Consider the following 20,257-nt stretch of genomic DNA (forward strand, 5'->3'; position numbering starts at 1 on the left):
AACTACTCCAAACTTTTTGCATTTTTACTCTTTGACTTGTTGTGGCATTTTCCTAGTACATTTCTCAATTGTGCATATCATTTTCTAATTGTAATGTTATAAAACCTAGATCTATTTTTTTAGAGGTTCGTTTCTTTAATCCCATTCACCTCCAGTACTAGTCATCTAATGGTGTCATGCTCTTGTCTGCCTCTAGAGGCAGCAATCGCGCGAGACTCTTGTTGAATCAAGGCAATGGTTCACGAAGAAGACAAATCAACATCCTGTCTGACTGCGACGAGAACCGCACCAAAGTATTTACAGTTGTTGTTTCTTTTCGATTTGAGTATTTTTGATTGTTGTGTGTATATTTTAAATGTATGAAATGCATACAAATATTATTAGTGGTCAGGTGGTTGGTCTCAGGAGTTAAAACGTACTCCGCGTTCAGTAACGTTACATGAAGCAGCGTTTGTTTTTATTAATTCCTATTTGAGGTCTTAAAAACGTTTACTTTGGATTTACACATATTATGAAGAGATGATTTGTTATATAACTTATACATTTGGTTTGAGATAAACTGGAAAGTCATAAGTAACCCTTTTTTATCTTCGTTTTAGAGGATTCAGAGGACGTTGGTCATGACCAGCTGAGGGTTTGCTCTTTATCACAATAGTAAATCTTAACAGTTGCTGTTTCTGCGATCATGAATCCTTCAAACATTTTTGGTAAACCACAAACTGCCTTTCAGGCACCAAACAACACTAATCAGCCTGGAAACCCATTTCAATCCTTTGCCCAGCAGAACCCAGCACAGGGTGTTGGTTTCGGACAACCCTCTGCTTTTAGTCAGCCAACTTTTGGCCAACCAACACCCCAGCCTTCTGTCTTCGGCCAAACACCTACGTTTGGTCAGACCGGTGGGTTATCACAAGGTTTGGGGCAGACATCTTCATTCACGTTTCTGGGATCAGCCCCGGCCTTTGGGCAGTCTAGTTTGGGTCAAGGCACACTTGGATTTGGACAACCACCGCCTTCATATTCTCAAGCTACCGGACAGAATCAAATGTCTGCTTTTGATCAGACCTCTGCTTTCGGTCAGCCTTCTGCGTTTGGTCTTTCCTCCAGTGCCTCGCAGTCTCTGACCAGTTTCAGTAACACTGTTACCAACCAGCCCAGTTTTGGTCAGCTTTCTGCCATCTCTGTACCCACGGCCACATCCAGCTCCTCAACAGGGGGTAGGACTGATAATATAGCTGGTGGGAACCAGTTTAGTTTCAAGCCACCCAACGATGCAGTTTTCAAACCTATTTTCAGTGTCAGCCCCGAACCTCCCAGCTCAAATCTGTCTTCAGCCACTGAACCTGTTGGATCATCCAAGCCCATAGCTAGTACTATGGAGAATTCCTCTGGTGGTTCGCTGTTCTCGTGCGTAAAACCGAGCATTCTGGGCTTCAGCTTCTCACAGCCAGCAGTAGCTCCATCTGTCTCATTTTCCAATGCTAATTTTTCACAAAAGGAGACACCCAGTGGTGGCAGCAGCATTCAGTTCACCTTCTCGCAGCCAGCCAACCCTTCCAGCAGCAGTACGCCTGCTTCTCAGCCCACGACTCCATCCACCTTCAGCTTCACAGAACAGAGCCTGCAGTCTCAATCAGATAACAAAATACCTGCATTTGGTACTGGCATTGGATCATTTGGATTTGGGGTCCCAAAGACTGAAGCACCACAGAGAACGGAGGACAGAGCAGGTGATGGACAGAGCAGTGGAGGAGAAACAGCTTTTGTGGGTTTTGGCATAAAACGAAAAGAGGAGCCAGTTGATCCAAATGCAGCTAAAAGCGATGAGGCTGGGGGGGCAGATGGACCAAGACAACCCGCCAAACGCCCGCTGCTGAGAAGCCGTGGCCCCGCTGGAGGGCTTTTTCGTAATGCATTGTCTGACCTAATGAAATCCAAAGTCAGTCCAGTGATGAGAGAAGATCATCTTCCAGATAGACCAGATCCACCCGGTCCAGGCAGTGATTTAGCTCATACACCTCCAAGATCTCAGGCTCCCACAGTGCTGAAAAAAGCAGAGGAAGTTTGTAAGTTACATGTCTTTTCTTGTGATTTTCTTCAGGAGCACACCAATATTGAAATGTTTATTTTCAGGTTATTGATATGTATTACATTTCTATGCTATTGTGAAAATAAATTGAAGTGAGTTGAAAGTACATTTACAAAAACCAAAATCCTAAAAAATCAAAAGCTACAAGTAAATTTAGACATCAAAGCATTTTAATATAAAATATGATAAAAATGATTTTGATATTTGTTGACGATTACATTTAACAGTGTTATTTGTCTATTAGTGTTCTTAAAAACAATGTTATGTATGTCTGATGACAACAAAGAGAATCTTAAAATAAAAAAGTTGTTAAATCATGCATCATTAAATATTCAATATTGACTGAAGTTGATAAATTAAAAAAATTAAGTAAATAAATATAAAAGTTATTTGGGTTTTTAATATACCTACATTACATTACATGTTTAGAAATATTTTTTTCTTGCTAACATTGCTAAGATTGTGATCCCTTGTCTTTATAGCACTCAAGCCTGAAGCACAGACACACACTCCAAGTAGACGTGCCTCTCGAAAGGACAGCACAGACAGTTTGGCTGGTCTCTCTCCTACTGATGCCACTGTTATACAGTGCAAAGGCATTCCACCCAACCTCAACAAGAAAAACCTCATCATACAGCATTTTGGGCACTTTGGGAAAGTGCTTAAGGTGTATTGCAGGCCTCAGAAGAATCTGGCCATCGTGCATTTCCAAGATCATGTGAGCATTTCTAGTTAAATATATAAGACAAAATGCTCACTGCCACAAAATGAGTTACATTTAATTGAATGTGTTGAACTCTCTCGTCTTCCAGGCATCTGCAGCCAAAGCCAAAAAGAAAGGAAAGCAATTCCAGAGGACTGAAATTCAGATATTTTGGCAAAGGAAAAAGCAAAGTGAGTAACTATTAAGTTGTTTGTTTGCTCTTCAATTGAATTGAGTAAAAATCTTCATTAATTTAATGTAAAATGTTGGTTTGGCTTTGTGGTATTGTTAACTGCAAAATGCTATTCTTAAGTGCAGTGTTAATGTCACCAGTAAAATTACTGCTGAAAATTATGTTTATTTCATCAGTTTAACAAAAGCAAGATTAAAAAGATTTTGATAATTGAACCGTTTAAATATATAGTGGATAAAAATATGATTTAAATAGATTGTGGATGAAAATGTAATTCAAAGAAATTATCAGTGAATGCACATTGTTTATCAAGAATAAACATTTAGAAAGGATATTCCAATCATATAATATTTGGCATTGCTTCGAACTGTAACATCCACTGTAACAAATCTGGCCTTACAAAACTTGTTTGAGGTCAAGTACACTTTCACATCTGAATTTTTTTGGCGGTTAAAGTTACAATACAAATCTAATTTAACAACACAGGGGCCACAGGAAATTAGAAAATGAGAGCTTTTTTTTGCTTTAAACTGATGAACATCTAAAAAAAAAAAAAAATGCTGGAGACATGTTCAACATGAGAGGTGCTGTTTACATGTGATTTTATACCTTGTTTTAGCCTTAATTTAGCAGAAGCACTACATGTTATCTCTCATACTGTTATGCTCATGAAATGATTGTCATTTACAGGTCCAAGTGAAAAAGCTGCTAATCCTTTAGAAGTCAAAGATGTGACAGGCGACTCAGAGTCTGGGGTTGCATCTTTGCAGTCCTCCCCTTGTCGCAAGCCTCTTCCCAGAGCAGTGCCCATCAGCACCACTAGCTCCTTTACTAAAAGGTCATTTAAGACATGTAATATCAAGCAGTTCCTTTGCGTTATTCTTATTTGGCCTAATTATTTATTTCTGCATGTTGTTTTTATGTTACAGCTCTCCAATCCAAAAATCGTCTGTTGCTAAAACACTCCAGTTTGAGAGTGAGGCACTATTGGAGTCAGTCGGAGAGGAACGAAGCGTAGAACGACCTATTACTAACCTGCCCTTGGTACTGCAGCCTTTGATTGGTCAGGTGGCTGAAACCGCAGAGGAGAGATACCGCCTTCTAGAGCAGAGAGACAAGATTTTACGACAAGGTAAAGCCTTAATTACCTTTGATACCGTCTAGTACTAAAACTGCATTTATTATTGTATTTGAAGTTATATATACTGTTTGTTTTATTTAATATTTATATTTGAGCATTAATGTTGATAAATTATCTTTTTGTCTTTGAAGCTCGACCCAAAAGAACAGACCTGGATTTGTCCAAAGTGTTTGTGGGAACATGCCCTGATATGTGCCCGGAGAAAGAGCGGTATATGAGAGAAACCCGCAACCAGCTGAGCGTCTTTGAAGTGATTCCAGATACAGAGAAGGTTTGATGATCACAGTACAGTCCAGTAATGATCGAAAATCCATGTTTTCATTCGAGTTCTTAGGCAAAGTTATTTGTGATAAAATTCTCCCCTTCTGCTTAGGTGGATCATTTTGCAGCTATCAAAGAGTATAGCAGGTCTTCGGCCGATCAGGAAGAACCACTCCCTCATGAGCTTAGACCACTTCCTGTGCTAAGCCTGACTATGGACTACCTTGTAACCCAGATTATGGACCAGGGTGAGGGCAGTTACCGTGACTGGTATGACTTCGTCTGGAACAGAACTAGAGGAATTCGGAAGGTGGGCATAGCAACTTTAAATGCTTGATCTAAGGCCTTATTTCTAAGGTGTCTAACTGACTGATGTTGTATCAATGTTATATCTATTTACATGTGTCTTAACCTTTCTTGCAGGACATTACCCAGCAGCATCTGTGTGATCCAGAAACGGTATCGCTCATTGAGAAATGTACCCGTTTCCACATTCACTGTGCCCATCACCTCTGCCAGGAGCCCATGATGTCTTTTGATGCAAAAATCAACAATGAGAATATGACAAAATGCCTGCAGAGTCTAAAGGAGATGTATCAAGACCTAGCCACTAAAGAGGTGTACTGCCCCAATGAAGCAGAGTTCCGTCAATACAATGTGTTGCTTAAGCTCAATGACGGAGATATTCTTCGGTAAAACCTTGCTTTTATCGTCTTTTCTTCTTGCAGTATAGATGAAAAAAACATTGTAATATTCAAGGCATTCCTATAGTTCAAACAGTAGATTAGGCCTCTGTCGCTGACAACACAACCAGTTTATGGATTCAGTTCATATAATAAAATGTAAATGAGAAATGCACATTTGTAATAAACTTAGTTGCATTGATGTAATGAAGGATACAAATGGATTTGTTTTGTGTCAATGCAGCGAGGTGCAGCAGTTCCGTAAAGAGGTACGGGAGTCTCGAGAGGTGGATTTTGCTGTGCAGGCCTGTGCAGCACTCAACAGCAATAACTTTGTCCGGTTCTTTAAACTTGTGAGTGCAGCTTCCTATTTGAGCAGCTGCATACTTCACAGATACTTCAATCAGGTAAGTACATCTTACCCAGAGGGTAGTTCTATAGGCAGTATTTTTTAAGTACTTTGCACCTCATTAAACTTTTGAGTTTCTTTAGTTACAAAATGTTTTTGTCTCTGTTTGATTAGGTGAGAAGCAAGGCACTGAAAATCCTCAATGTGGCCTTTACTGTGGGATCCCAAAGATCCACCATTTTTCCAGTTGAGGACTTCGTCAGAATGCTCATGTTCCGCAATGCCGCTGAAGCCACAGACTTTATTCAGCAGTTTGGCCTTACTATCAGTGATGGGTATGGCCTACTTATTTTCTTTGATGTCTTGATTTTAACCAAAAAAATATTTTTAATGAAGATTTTTTTCTCAGTGCAATAGTGTCCAAAGGTATTTTGGAGATGCAGAGTTTTTGAAAATGAATGCCTTATTTTGTCTCTCATCCAGCATGGTAGAACTTAGTCGCACAGCCTATCAGGAGCCTGATTTCTCCTTACCGCAGAAGAAGTCTATGGTCATTGAGAGGAAAAGAACTGTTCTGATTGGCGAGGTGGTGAACGGTGGACCTCTACCCAACCCACCCCAGCACAATCCTGTTTGCAGCTTTGACTTCAACAACAAGTACACAGGAGACAGCCTTTCTTCCGGGCCTCCACCAGCTATCCTGAAGGGTGCGGATGCAATTAGATTCTTAGTTCGTTAGTGAAAATTGGAATATATTTATTCTTACTGTCGATATTTTAATCCTCGTCTTTGGCAGCTCCTCCACAGAGGCAGGAGTTGAAGCCCTTTATGGAGCCTGACTCCAGGCCTCAGGTGACAACGAGGCTTCTGGCTCAACCACGGCTGTTCGTGGACCACCCTGGCATGACAGAGCCTGTAAAATCTGACGACACGGAGGAAACCGGAGAGAGGAACCAAACAGAATCCTCTCTTCCCGTGGTACCACGGCTGGTTTTCCAACCCATATTTGCTCCACAACCAGTCCGACCTCCATCTCCTCCTCCCAAACCAGAACCAGCGTACACAGATCAGGTGAGACACTTTCCAGTTTTAACTGCAAAGTCCTACAGTATGGATCATACATAAGCTCACTAATGACACTATGATCTCTGGCAGGATATAATGGCAGAGGTGGACGCGGTGCTTAATGAGGTAGTGGAAGCCGAAGTCTCTGATATAACCCGTGCAGCTGCTGAATATGTGTCTGCAGCCCTCAGGTAGGAACTTTTTCTTTTCTGACCCACAGGTTTTAATTTTTTTGTTAGCAAGAAGATATCACTTGCATAAAGCCACAACAAATTTTTAACATAGTGTTTGTGTCTTAACGTGTGTGCTCGTGTGTTCTGCAGTGCGAGTGACAGTGAGTTAGAAACGGTTGTGAGTGAAGTCTTAAATCAGCTGCTGAGGGAACTATCCGCGTCAGAGATCATCGCTGAGAACGAGAGAATCGCAGAGGAGAAACGCAGGCAGGAAGAAGCCAGGTGTGTGAATTTTTTAATACAATGCTTGTTTTTTTGTATGTTAAGCTCCCTTCCGAAATGGTCTCTCGCATTTGTATGAATCTAGGGTAACTCTTATTTCCTCTGAATACTGGATTCTGATTTTTAACGTGTGCAGCTGCACAAACCAATGGCATTTTAGGCATTTCTGGTTATGTTTAGTAACCAGAGCGTTTTCAAGTCTTTTTCTATTTGCTGTGTTTGATGTCAGGCGGAAGGAAGCCTTTCTTGAGCAGTTCAGCGGTGAGCTGTGTGCTAAAATCAGTGACGAGGTGCTAACAGAGAGTATAAGAGTGACCGCAGACACTGAAATAAGGTACCCGATCCTACATAAAAATCTCCCTGAAGTTTTCTTTGCTATTGTCTGTCCCTTTAGGCTTCCTCATTAAAAGTTGTAAGGGATTATATCTCCCTGAAATTAAATGGGGGAAAAAAGGAAATTATGTTTTGTCTAAAGGAAATGAAGCCATTAATAAGATGCTTTATCTGACATAATATATGTTTAGAGTTTAGATTATAGGAAGGAGTTTTTTGGGAGGGGTGGGATTATGCTTAATTTTAAATGATCACAATGCAAATGTTTAGGCATTAAGATAAATGTAATTGTTAAGCTCAGTTTCTGCTAAATGTTTATTATATATAAATTTATTATAATATTTCTTCATTTTGATTTTTGGATGTAACATGACTTTTGACAAGTATTTGTGATATTCATCAATGAGCATGTGCAAAATTGGTTGTGCTGTTCTTCTATTCCAGGCTTGCTTTAGAAGAAAAGGCGGCTTGTATCGCCCGCTGCTCAGCAGAGGAATGCAACAGCATAGTAGAGGAGACGCTGGCTGAGGAGTTGGCCGAAATGGCACAAGATATCCTGGACAATGAGTTGAGGCGCATCTGCAAGTTCATCAAGAGGTTTGAGGAATATATTATTATTTCCCTTTGTGTATGAAGGAAGCCCTGGAGCAAATAGGTTTTCTAAAGAAACCTGTATGCATATACTCCAGGTGGCGTGACGTGGTAGCCGTGCGTCGTCAGCTAAAGAGACAGATGCGTGGTTTCCCTGCTGCCCCTGGCTGTGTAGATCCACGGTTCAAACTTAAGGCTCTCATACCCAGTGCCCCTACGAGCCCCTCTCTGGACCTCCTGGCCCAGGGGATGGTCAACCTGGGTAACTCTGGGAACATGGCAGTTTCCTGCACAAGGTGATTGGAGATATCTTTTTTTTTTTTTTTTTGCTTTTATGTATTTATTTATTTTTTGGAATGCATGTTAATGATTGTTCCTGGTAATTAATTTGAATAATAGATTGCTGAAAATGCGACTGGAAGCAGTTCATCAGATGAAAGTGTCCTACTACTACAATCTCTTACTGAGGTAAGTACAGTGGGGATGCAGTGTGGTGTAGATATGCAGAATGCAGATCATTTTTATGGCCATGATTGTCGGAATGGTTAATTATCCTTCTTTGGCAGTGAGCGTGTATGGATGCCTCTTGACCTGCCCACTCTTGTGGCAGAAAGCACCCCTAATGCACCTGACAGAATCTTCTGGAAAGCCACGCTTCTGTTACCAAGCAGCTGTGATAGTGACTTAAGCTATGCCAGCAGGTAAGGAACGAAATTGTGGAGAAATGTCTTATAACAAGTAAAATCACAACTGACCTGTTTTGTTTTTATGTTTGTTTCCATGCAGGATTCTGACAGACTGGCTTGAGGTTAAATTGGGTGGAGAAAACCAATCTGAAGAGAGTGAGAAAGAACTCAAAGGGCAACTGAAAACACTCTGCATTAGTCACAGCTTGACAAATATTAGGGGACAGACTCATGAAGTTCACATTGCTATAAAAGTAAGTTTCAGAAGGAATAGTTTTCCCTTAAAATTACAATTCTGTCATTATTTACCCAGTTAAACTGAGGTATTGAAGAGAAAACAGACCTCATGGAAACGAAGCTCATTAATATCCAGTTATCCAGATCTCTCTGCATTGACACGATTAACCCCTGTGTTTGTGTGCAGGCATGTCATGGACCTCTGAGTGCAGAAGACCAGTGTTTGCTGGAGGAACAGAAGGAGCTCCATGGCACCAATGCTCTTCTGATGCTACTTCCCCCTCTTAACAGTGCTGGACAGGGTGAAGAGGATGAGGATGTGTCCCTGCTCTCTGCTCTCCTTCAGCTGAGGCAGGTGCAGCAGGCCAGCTGCTGGCACTCTCCTGTACCACTGGTTGTGGTGGTTATTGGCAACCAAGAGAGCGGTACCAATGATCATGGTTTGGAAGAAGGCAAGTTTTGTAGGAAAGACATAATAATATAGTAGACAAGACTGTTAAAGACTGCAATCTGATTATTTTATTGTCTCTCTTTCACAGCACTAATGTTAAATATGTTAGTCAAAGATGGTCTCATCTCTGAATACATCTTCGTCCACATACCAGCAACCCTCACTGACCTGCAAGGCTCAGAGCAGGTTGGTTTGCAAAAAAATATAGAGAATATGAAGTAGTTTTTAATATAGTTACAAATATTTGTGTTAGGGATGCGTGATGTGTATAGCTGAATAGGTATTGGTTTATAAACGTGAACTTTTTTTAATGCTATAGTTATTGGCTCAATAGTCAAAACAGGGCGATATAATTATGGTGATAAATTGTAGCCAAATAATGACTGGGGCCCCATATTTCAAGTTGCCATTTATTAAACACAAATAAATATATATATTTTACATTTACTTTTTTAAGAGCATCTAAAATTAAAAGTAGTTTCCACTGTTGCACATAATGTTTGGTGAAAGCATGGATAGATTTAAATGCTTTTTTTTTTTTCTTATCAGGGAAAATGAGGATTGATGTTTTGAATGGTTATTGAAAATGTAACGTATTCTATTTATATAATTGATCCACTTCAGATGAGTCATGTGATCAGGTGGCTTGCCGCCCGTTCTCCCGCTGGCCCAGCCCTGTCCTCTCACACCCTGCTGCAGGTTGTTGAGTTAGGCCTGTGCCGTGAGTTCTACTCCAGACTACACCGAGACAAGCAGGACAGGAAACATGCAGGTCTTCCGTCCCAGCACCCGGAGCCCATCGTGCAGCTCTGTAACAGTGTACTGAGTTTTCTAGCACGTGTGGTTTCATCGGAGCATCTGTCCGGTCTCTGCTGGCCACCTCCTGAATTCTCTCTCCCCGAGAACAGTGAGCTGATTCCTCATCAGACTTGGAACTCTCCAGAACACCTGGAGTGGCTGAAGAGATCCATCCTAAGCCGGCAACTTCCTGAGTGGGATCTGCCTCCAGTTACTGGTAGGTTCCAATCCTTGTAGATTTGAGTAGTTTTATCTGAATTGAGAGAAATCAAAACTAATCCCTTTTCTTATTTCTCAGCGTCCTGGCCACATTTGTGTGCCTCGATATTTCAGTACGTATCCCAGATCCCTACCTCACCCTTAAGCCAACCTATTCTAATGTCCCGCCTGGAGAACCTGCTAAGAAGAGTGAACTACCAGTACTTTCATGCAAATGATGCAGATGAGGATGACTTTCAGACAACTGTACCGTCTTTTCATGAAATTCCTTGGGACGACATAATAAGCCTGTGTGTAGAGCATCGAATGAAGGACTGGGGTTTGGAGACTCTGGTGTTAAAAGGTGAGAAAAACAGATTGGTAACATAATGCCAATCATGAGCTTTGAACATGTTTAATTGTTAAATATATGTTTTAACTCTTAAAATCACAGATGCCCTCACGGATGATGGCGAGATTCGTGTATACTTTAACAAAGACAGCCTGAAGTGTTTCCGGCCCCCTGATAGCTGGACAGAGGCTGTGAAACAGACATATCAGGAAAGACAGCTGGCATTAGACATGTAACTATCACTGTTTTACACATGTATTATTCACAGTAGATAGCATAACAGCCTTTCATCAAAAAATGTAAACAAAATATCAACGTTTTCTGATAGGTCAAAAGTCATGCTCCCAACCACGGCCAGACATTTCCCCAAACAGAAGCTGTTTCAGAGTCACGTAGATGCAGAGGAATGGCCTTCTGTGCGTGATGCTGCACAAATTCCCATGTCGCAGCACTTTGAAAAGATTCTCTCTTCCATTCGCGATATGAACGCTGAGGGACAGAGGTTAGCATTAACAATTTTAATATTAGAGTTAACGGTGTTGCCTTTTTTAATCTGTCTGTTTGTAGTAACCATTTCTTAACATGTGTCTGTAGGATTGGAGAGCAGGTACAGCGTCGGATTGAAGCAGATACTTTACACCCTTCATCGTTTCCTTTAACCCTGACCTCCACTGTCCCGTCTATGCCTGTGACCATGACCCCCGCCCGAAAGCACCCTGCTGCTGGCACTGTCAACATAAAGGTAGAGTTATAATAGGGGCATCACAACTGGATTAATATACTTGCATTACTACAATAGCATTAAGTTTTTTATGTTTGTGCTCTTCAAAGGAAACAGAAACAACCGACCTGGTTGAGAAAATATCATCTCCTTACAAAAGAGTCTTTGATGCAGACAGCACACAGAATCCCATCATGGAGCGACTTCAGCGTACTCTCTTAACTGTTCAGGAAATGAATGCTGAGGGCCAGAGGTTAGGTTTCAACTTTTTTTAATGCAATAAACTGAGTTTTACACACATTTGAGAAAATATAATGATGCATTATGAGATTTTTTCTATTTGTATGTTTTTTTCACATGTGTATTTAGAATCGGAGAGCAGATTCAGCGTCGGATTGAAGCGGATCGTTTGTCCTCTGCCTCTTTTCCTCTTTTCCTCCCCTCCACCCTCCTCTCTTCACCTCCGCTAGTTAGGACTTCCTCTTCCAAGCGCCCTGCTGCTACCTTCCGCATACAAGTACAGTATTCTATAATAACTGTGAAAATAATATGAAGTTAAAAAGCAGCTTTCATTATAAAGGCCTTAAACCTGCATTTCTTTTTTCATTTGAAGGAAGTGGAAACTAAAGATTCTGTTGAGAAGACTGTTGCATCTCTTGAAAGAAACAGACCGGTATCTTTGTTCCAGCGTTTGCAGGACTTGAAAAGAGAGTTGTCAAGTCAGAAGGAGGAGGAACGTGTGTGTGACATCAAGCTGAAGTGTCTTTTAGACATGGTAGACAACTGAAGCTGCTGAATGCCACATAGAGTCTCCCAATTCGACGGAAAATGTCTTTTGCATGCTGCCTCTTGGTCTCTGCAGTTTTATTTTTGCTGTTTTAAATTTGATATTTTTTGATAAAATGCTTAAGTCATGTTCCTCAACTATTAGGTTTAATTAATTTTTAGCGTGTGTATCTCCTTGTACTTTAACAGTAATTTAGAATTTGTTTGTTTTCATACATGCTTTCCCGCTTTCTGAATAATAGAGTTGAATAGATTTTGTTCATCCCGATAATTCTGTTGTATTTAAATGTATATTTTTGGACAACCATAAAGATTGATTGTTTTTATCAAACTACTGATTTTGTGCATTTTTTCCGACTAGTATACTGAGAAACAAATATTTTAAAGATGTTTTTGTTCATATTACTACAGGCTCACCTTTAAATTACGAGTTAACTTAACATGAGGTGATTAATTATTCATAACCCTCCGAACGTGGTTGGTGTGAACTGGCACGTCACGCCCATTTTGCTATGTTTCTAACAACTGATTGGAGGGCCTGTCCTCTGGTCATATCTCTCCATGCCATATCGCGCTCGGAAGGCAGTGCTAAGCATTATGGGATACGTAGTTTAAGAATGAAGCCCCTTTCCATGTGTATACCGTTTTAAGAACGATTTTAGGGGAATTAAGAACTACATTTCCCAGGCTGCTTTTAAGGAGGCGTTTAAGGTGTAGATCAGCTGAAATACGCAGGTTCTTTCAAGTTTACAAGTTTTGCTCCTGCACTTCAAGAGATGACAGAGGGAACGTGAGTACAATTGTTTACAATTTGTAAATGCTTATGTTTTAAAATCACGAAGATATTAAATGAATATACTTTCTTATTAACGTTAAACAGTACCTAATATATTAATTATGACGTTTTAGGTTTTCATTCATCATAATATGGATATCTGTAGATGCTATCTTTATAACAACATATGATTTATGAAGTCATGAAACACTGCTAGGTGTTTATTTGTTTATTTATTTTTTTGAGAAACACAATGTAAATGTATTTCTACAGTGCTGTTTTGTTCTGACAAACTTAACTATAATTTAAATAAATTAATGAAAGTCTTTTTATTGTTATTGTTAGATGCACATCAGTTTAAAAAAAAATGTGTGTTATGTTAAATGCTTGAAGAGTGTTACTGTACTACTGTTACTCTGCCCATCCAAGTGTAACATTTAAAGATTTGATTCAGGTGTTTGCGGAGAAGGGGAGGCCCCTATAAGACCGAGCCAGTGACAGATCTCAGCCGCTGGAGGTTGAGTAATGTGGAGGGCAGACAGAGCTGGAGGTACATTGAGGAGGCAGACGGCGTGGACAGACAGCAGAGCATGCTGGAATCTCACTCTCTGGGACTGGACACGGTAAGCATTAACATTACAGACAAGTATACTGCAACTCTTATATTCATTTTCATGTCTAATCTGTTCTTCCTGACCCCAGGGTGAGTTCATCTCAGCATCCCCTGCCGCACACACTGCAGTAGAAGCTGCACTGAAGGCAATGGACTTCTACAGCCGTCTCCAGGCTGAAGATGGACACTGGGCTGGGGATTATGGTGGACCTCTTTTCTTACTTCCAGGTCATTCATTTATACTGAGCCATTTGGACAGACTTTCTTTGTTTTGTCATTAGATGAAAGTAAATATTCTGATAATATATACATAATAAATTATGCATAATATAAATAAGTATTATCAGTTGAGCATTACATGGCTTTTTATTTTTTTGTCTGATTAACCCATGCATTATTAAGGTTAAAATTTGCCTTTAATAAAGTAAATAATAATGTTACTGAGAAAGAGAGAATTTTTAAAGTTGAACTGTCTATTTGTTGATTGTTTTCAGGACTGCTCATAACCTGTCATATTGCTAAGATCCCTCTGCCAGATGCATGGAGGCAGGAAATGGTTAGATACCTTCGCTCTGTGCAGCTGCCTGACGGAGGCTGGGGCCTGTGAGTATTAAAAACATTGTTTTTAATTATATGGGGTGAATCTCATTATACCTGCAAGGAGCATCCAGATTATATTTCACAAATCAAAAGAATAAAATAAGGAAATTATCACATTATTATAATGCAAAAAAGAGAGAAGGAAATCAAATGTATTACTGTAATTTAAGAATAAAACAATTTAAATGCTATTACATTTATTACATAATGTTTTTTTTTTTGTCAAAAATTTTTCTCCATTGTCTTGCCTTCTAATCTAGTTATCTATTAAACCTGGCATTGTGCACTATGAATACCATTGGCTCATTAACAAATTACTTTGTTCCCCTTTTTTTGAGTTGCTTTGGATAAAAACATCTATTAATTGCATAGTAAATTCATCTGAAGAAGATATTTTGAAGTTGCCGGTAACCAAACATTTTTAATTTCCATGACTTGCATTGCATGGACAAAAAAATACAACGAGACTCAATGGGAACAGAAACCGTTTGCATACAAACATTCTTCAAAATATCTTTCCCTGTTCCTTTACTGTTTAACTTCACTGGGATAATCATTGAATTGTTACTTTTGCACAAATATTTATTTTCCAGGCACGTTGAAGATAAGTCCACTGTTTTCGGAACAGCCTTGAATTACACCACCCTGAGAATTCTGGGAGTTGGGCCTGATGATCCAGATATGGTTCGCGCAAGGAATATTTTACACAGCAAAGGTCTGCGATTGCTGATAAACAAACATTTACTTGGATGTTCATATGTAACAAAACCCAATAAATGAAATAATATGATATTCAGTTTCAGTATTGTCCCGCTCTGTTACAGGTGGTGCGGTCGGTATACCCTCCTGGGGGAAATTCTGGTTGGCCATCCTCAATGTATACAGCTGGGAAGGGATGAATACGCTCTTTCCAGAGATGTGGTATCCCGAGACTTCATCCGTTTACAAATAAAGTGTCGTGTTTTTTGTTTTTTTTTTAACATTAGTTAGATATCCTTTCACAATTCTTTTCCATCAGGCTGTTCCCTTCCTGGGTGCCGGCACATCCCTCCACTTTATGGTGCCACTGTCGGCAGGTCTACCTGCCCATGAGCTACTGTTATGCGGTCAGGCTGTCTGCCGATGAAGATCCACTGATTCTCAGTTTAAGACAGGTAAAGTTTCACAGTGCTACCACTAGAGGCCACTCGGAGACCACATTAAATCAGACATGTTCGCCTGAACTAATACTATCTAGTCACAGTTGTTTGTTTTTTGGGTGTTAAACAGGAGCTCTATGTCCAGGAGTACTCGACTATTGACTGGCCAGCTCAGAGGAACAACATTGCAGCTTGTGACTTGTACACACCTCACAGCACCTTGCTTACTATCGCTTATTGTGAGAGAAGTGTAATATCTCTGTAAAATAATAATCCTTTTCATTTCAGTGAAGTCACATAACACTATCAAACTTGATCTTACAGTGATCCTGAATGTGTATGAAGCTCATCACAGCACTATGCTGAGAGAAAAAGCAGTGAAGGAGCTTTATGACCATATTAAAGCAGACGATCGCTTCACTAAGTGTATCAGCATTGGCCCGGTGAGAGAAAAGAGTATACATTTGATATTATGTAATGTCATATTGACTCTATTCATCCACATTTCTGGTTTTATTGTGTGCAGTTTCTCTGTACATGCTTGATCAGAACTGTTCATTAATAATAATTCGGTCTTAAATATTGTTTACAAAAATAGCTTCCTGTTTTGTCAGATTTCGAAAATGATCAATATGTTGGTACGCTGGTATGTGGATGGACCCACATCACCTGCCTTTCAAGAGCATGTATCAAGGATTCCTGACTATCTATGGTTTGTGGTCTGATTTTAGTCATTTCCTGCTTATAATGAATAATAATAATAATTGTTTTTCTTTTTGTCATTTAAATTTTTTTTCAATGCTCCAGGCTGGGTTTGGATGGTATGAAAATGCAGGTGAGATGTTGTCATTATGAAGAACATTTCATCTGATCAGTTAAATGTTATTATTAACAGTATGAATAACAATTCTCACTCACATTATTAATTTTTTTCCCATCAGGGTACAAATGGATCACAGCTGTGGGATACTGCATTTGCAGTACAAGCATTTCTTGAGGTATTTTATCTTTATAAATAAAACCAAAACTGGCGCATAGCTGATGATTAATCAGTTGGCCTTGTTTTCTGAACAGGCAGGTGCCCAGGACATCCCCAGGTTTACAGAGTGCCTCAAACAAGCCCATCATTTCTTTGATCTGACCCAGGTGACAGTGATTCATTGAAATCTTATCCATCCATCTATCAATCGGAAATTTAATAATTTGGTTTCTATATTTTTTATTATTATAGATCAAAGATAATCCTCCAGAATATGAGAAGTATTATAGACAAATGAACAAGGTAAACTTTTCTGTATTTCATTTCAATCTTCTCAACCATTCTTAAATGAATGGTTTATGTATAGGTTTATACCGTTTTACTCCATTGCTGTATGTCTGTATTTATGTAGCACCGTGGTCCTGTGAGGCAAGACATTTCGTTCCACTCTATGTCCACACATGTAGCAGAATGACGATAAAGCTCAACTTGAACTTGAATGAGTGTGTGTTTGTGTGATTCAGGGAGGTTTTCCCTTCAGCACGCGGGACTGTGGTTGGATAGTTGCGGACTGCACAGCGGAAGGACTGAAATCTGTGATGCTGCTGCAGGAGCAGTGCCGTTTCCTCACAGAAACAATTCCCGCTGAAAGACTCTGTGATGCTGTCAATGTGGTAAAAGACGTGTTTACAGTTCGACATGTTTAACATTCTGTCTGTGTCTTATCAGTGCAGAGCCACAATAATCTGATTTACAGTACACTTCTTATAGCAACAATCCCCTTGGAGCAATCTAGGGTTAAGTGTCTTGCTCAAGGACGCAGTGTGCTTAAGCCACTATGCAACACAGAGAATCTTCATGACTCAAATCTCATCAACTCACAGCACAGACAGTGTCAGATCCTATTAAGAGGGTCTTTACTCCCCATTTTTAATCTCAGTCTTTCAAAAAATTTATTTTTCTCTGTTTACTGAGTATTTAAATATATGTTAATTATATTCAGTAATTATTCATAGGCTGATGTAATATATTCTCACTTCTCTAATGTTCATGCATGGCTCATCTTTCCAATGAAATTGCACAGTGAAATGCATCCAAACTAACAGTGTGTGTCAGAATAAACACACATGTATCAAATTGTACCAAAAGGTTTGGAGGGTGCAGAATTTTTTTTTTTATTATGTCTCTTATTGTCACCAAAGTTGCATTTATTTGATCAAAAATACAGTAGAAACAATAATGTTGTGAAATATTATTACGATTTTCAACAGCTGTTCTCTATGATAATATTGTCATTTATTCTGTGATGGCAAAGCTGAATTTTTAGCAGCCATTACGCAGCCTTCAGTGTCAGATGATCCTTCAGAAATCATTTTAATAAGCCGATTTGGTACTCAAAAAACATTTCTTATTGCAATGCTAAAAAAATTTTTTTTGCTGCTTAATATTTTTGTAGAAACAGTGATACATTTTTTCATGATTCTTTGATTAATAAAAATCTGTAACAGAAAAAACAGCATTTATTTGAAATAGTGTCCTTAATGTGTCTTATTCTTTAAATGTGATTTTGTTTCAGCTGCTAAGCATGAGAAATCCTGATGGAGGGTTTGCCACGTATGAGACCAAACGTGGTGGAAAACTGCTGGAGCTGCTGAACCCATCTGAAGTGTTTGGTGAGCATGCAGCAAAATGTCATGTTCAGTAGACTGTATTTTTCATTGGTCTCAATGTGTCTGTTTCTACCTCTTACTCTCCCAGGTGATATAATGATCGACTACACATATGTTGAGTGTACCTCCGCTGTAATGCAGGCACTGAAACACTTTCACAGCGTATATCCTGAGCACAGAGCAGAAGAGATTAGGTACAGCCAAACTAAATATTTCAGCATATTGTGGTTTGAAAAATGGTTTGGTTTAACCACGTCTCTTGATCACATAGGACAACTCTTCAGCAAGGGCTGGACTACTGCAGGAGGGTTCAAAGACCTGATGGCTCATGGGAAGGGTAGGCGTTGGTTCATTTATAATCAGAGACATTATTCTTTTGCTTCTTAGACTGTTTATGAAGTATTCTTCTTGTCTTAGGTCCTGGGGAGTGTGTTTCACGTATGGAGTCTGGTTTGGTCTGGAGGCATTTGCATGTATGGGCCACACTTTCCAAAATGGGTGTGTTATTTGTTTTTCTTCTTAAATTGATCTTCATTTAATAAATCATCAGCTCATATTCTTTTAGCTATATTATTACATATTATTCAGCTCTTTATTTGTCCCTGTAATCGATTTGGTTTGTGTGTTGCAGGTCTGTTTGTGTGGAGGTGAAACGTGCCTGTGAGTTCCTGCTGTCGAAGCAGATGGAGGATGGAGGCTGGGGCGAGGACTTCGAGTCATGTGAGCAGCGCCGCTACGTTCAGAGCAAGAACTCACAGATCCACAACACCTGCTGGGCTTTGCTGGGGTTGATGGCTGCCAGGTAACATCAGCAGTAGTTTCTAGATACCTCTACTGTACAGAACTGCCCTCCTGTTCAAAAACTGGGTAAAGCTACCAAACTGACCCGCATTGTTTTCTATTCAGTTTAACAAAAATCAACATTAGGAAAAATACTAAAGATTCTTGCAAAAACAGAAAACCTAGCTTGTCAGTGATTTTAAAATACAAAATATGTGAGGTAATAAAAAAATAATAATTATATATATATAAAATTATTATTATTAATTTATTCAATTTTTTTCAAAATTAGCTGCACAGACACCATGACTATAAATACAAGTAACTGCAAGAAGTTATAAATAGTATCTAACATTATTTGTACTTAGTGTAAGTAATATCTATTGTTATTTGTACCTCCTCTGCCTCTATATATATATACATATATGTGTATATATGTATCTTAAAACCTTGTGAGGGTAAAAAGTGGCTTGTGTTAAGTCTAGTAATTGATATCCAAAGATTTTTTCACTGTTAAACTCAACTCAACTTTTTTTTGATGATTTAGAATCAAAATGATTCTCAAATTTGAGTAAATATGACATTTCAGTGTTTGACAGCGTACATTAACTTTTTTTCCTGACTCTTTAGTGTTTTTCAAAGTGTTGATTTATGGCAAATTGCATGGAAAACAATGCGGTTCAGTGGGGTTGCTTTTCCAAAACAGGGTTAATTTACTTAAAAGGTGTCATTTTTAGGTACCCTGACATCAGAGAGATGGAGCGAGGCATTCAAGTTCTGATCGACAGGCAGCTGCCCAATGGAGACTGGCCACAGGTGAGCAAAGCTGTTGCTTACATCTTTTCTACAATTCATCTCTTTTGGAGGTCTCTCTGTAATAAAATGTGCTGGGTTGTTTCCTTGTTTTTTAGGAGAACATTTCTGGAGTGTTTAATAAAAGCTGTGCCATCAGCTACACCTCTTACAGGAATGTGTTTCCTGTGTGGACGCTGGGCCGTTTCTCACGGCTCTACCCCTGCAGCCCTCTGGCTGGGAAACTCAAACTCTGAGTCAGATACTGTGTACTTGTGCCTCAAATAAGCAGTATCCAATCAAAGATCTTTCTTATTTGAAACAAACCTGTTTGCTGCTCTTAGAAAGTAGGACTGATTTATCAAAGTCTTTAGAATATTATCTACAGAATGAATATTTGATTCATTTTGTGCTCTTTTAACCATGGGACCAGGGCGTTGTATCCTGTAGATGATTATGTAATTAAAAGTGATTTCCTGTACTCTTATAATAAATAATTTTATATTTTGGATCTCTGCTTTGTGTCTGATTTATGTTTTATAATCCCCCTCTTGTTTGCACTGACTGAAATCAATTCAGAATAATATTGTTGGGGAGACCGCATACTGCTCAGTAGTTTAGAATATGCTCTATGTAAAAGAGATGTACAAATTATTATTGTTATTATAATACTTATTATTATTAATAATAAAAACATGAATTAAACATGCTAAGTAATGAGGTCACGTGACCTCAATGTAGCCAAAGAAAACACTGACAAATATTTCGTATGTGTTCTGTCCCTCATAATACATTTTTTAATTGTATGCAGAATACA

The 20,257-nt window shown here is 39.2% G+C and overlaps 2 protein-coding genes across 2 annotated transcripts; both read left to right on the forward strand.

The window, feature by feature from the left end:
- Nucleotides 1–144: 144 nt before the first annotated feature.
- On the forward strand, nt 145–12,423 carry LOC127964797 (germinal-center associated nuclear protein-like). Its single transcript, XM_052565140.1, has 31 exons — nt 145–293; nt 600–2,066; nt 2,572–2,807; nt 2,902–2,983; nt 3,676–3,823; nt 3,915–4,117; nt 4,258–4,397; nt 4,500–4,697; nt 4,811–5,079; nt 5,315–5,477; nt 5,594–5,754; nt 5,903–6,126; nt 6,216–6,490; nt 6,575–6,675; nt 6,808–6,939; nt 7,169–7,273; nt 7,717–7,869; nt 7,962–8,159; nt 8,263–8,331; nt 8,430–8,564; nt 8,650–8,803; nt 8,974–9,238; nt 9,326–9,423; nt 9,862–10,252; nt 10,334–10,597; nt 10,688–10,817; nt 10,914–11,087; nt 11,180–11,327; nt 11,417–11,559; nt 11,676–11,823; nt 11,920–12,423. The coding sequence occupies exons 2-31, from the start codon at nt 686–688 to the stop codon at nt 12,091–12,093; spliced, it is 6,462 nt and encodes a 2,153-aa protein (XP_052421100.1). The 5' UTR covers nt 145–293; nt 600–685; the 3' UTR covers nt 12,094–12,423.
- Nucleotides 12,424–12,755: 332 nt separating this feature from the next.
- Nucleotides 12,756–19,951, forward strand: lss (lanosterol synthase (2,3-oxidosqualene-lanosterol cyclase)). The gene is made up of 22 exons (XM_052565171.1): nt 12,756–12,882; nt 13,322–13,490; nt 13,570–13,708; nt 13,975–14,083; nt 14,674–14,795; nt 14,905–15,001; nt 15,099–15,234; nt 15,350–15,458; nt 15,544–15,662; nt 15,834–15,931; nt 16,027–16,054; nt 16,161–16,217; nt 16,294–16,365; nt 16,451–16,501; nt 16,723–16,872; nt 17,775–17,871; nt 17,957–18,062; nt 18,140–18,205; nt 18,286–18,366; nt 18,500–18,670; nt 19,386–19,464; nt 19,560–19,951. The coding sequence occupies exons 1-22, from the start codon at nt 12,869–12,871 to the stop codon at nt 19,695–19,697; spliced, it is 2,208 nt and encodes a 735-aa protein (XP_052421131.1). The 5' UTR covers nt 12,756–12,868; the 3' UTR covers nt 19,698–19,951.
- Nucleotides 19,952–20,257: the final 306 nt, after the last annotated feature.

This window comes from Carassius gibelio, chromosome B9 (genome assembly GCF_023724105.1).
Source record: "Carassius gibelio isolate Cgi1373 ecotype wild population from Czech Republic chromosome B9, carGib1.2-hapl.c, whole genome shotgun sequence".
In the NCBI taxonomy this organism is placed as follows: domain Eukaryota; kingdom Metazoa; phylum Chordata; class Actinopteri; order Cypriniformes; family Cyprinidae; genus Carassius; species Carassius gibelio.

Coding starts and splice junctions, on each gene's coding strand:
- LOC127964797 (XM_052565140.1), top strand. CDS start 686: ATGAATCCTTCAAACATTTTTGGTAAACCACAAACTGCCTTTCAGGCA. Junction 4,398..4,499: donor TGATTCCAGATACAGAGAAG/GTTTGATGATCA, acceptor CCTTCTGCTTAG/GTGGATCATTTTGCAGCTAT. Junction 5,080..5,314: donor AATGACGGAGATATTCTTCG/GTAAAACCTTGC, acceptor GTGTCAATGCAG/CGAGGTGCAGCAGTTCCGTA.
- lss (XM_052565171.1), top strand. Junction 13,709..13,974: donor ACCTCTTTTCTTACTTCCAG/GTCATTCATTTA, acceptor GATTGTTTTCAG/GACTGCTCATAACCTGTCAT. Junction 15,235..15,349: donor TGATTCTCAGTTTAAGACAG/GTAAAGTTTCAC, acceptor GGTGTTAAACAG/GAGCTCTATGTCCAGGAGTA.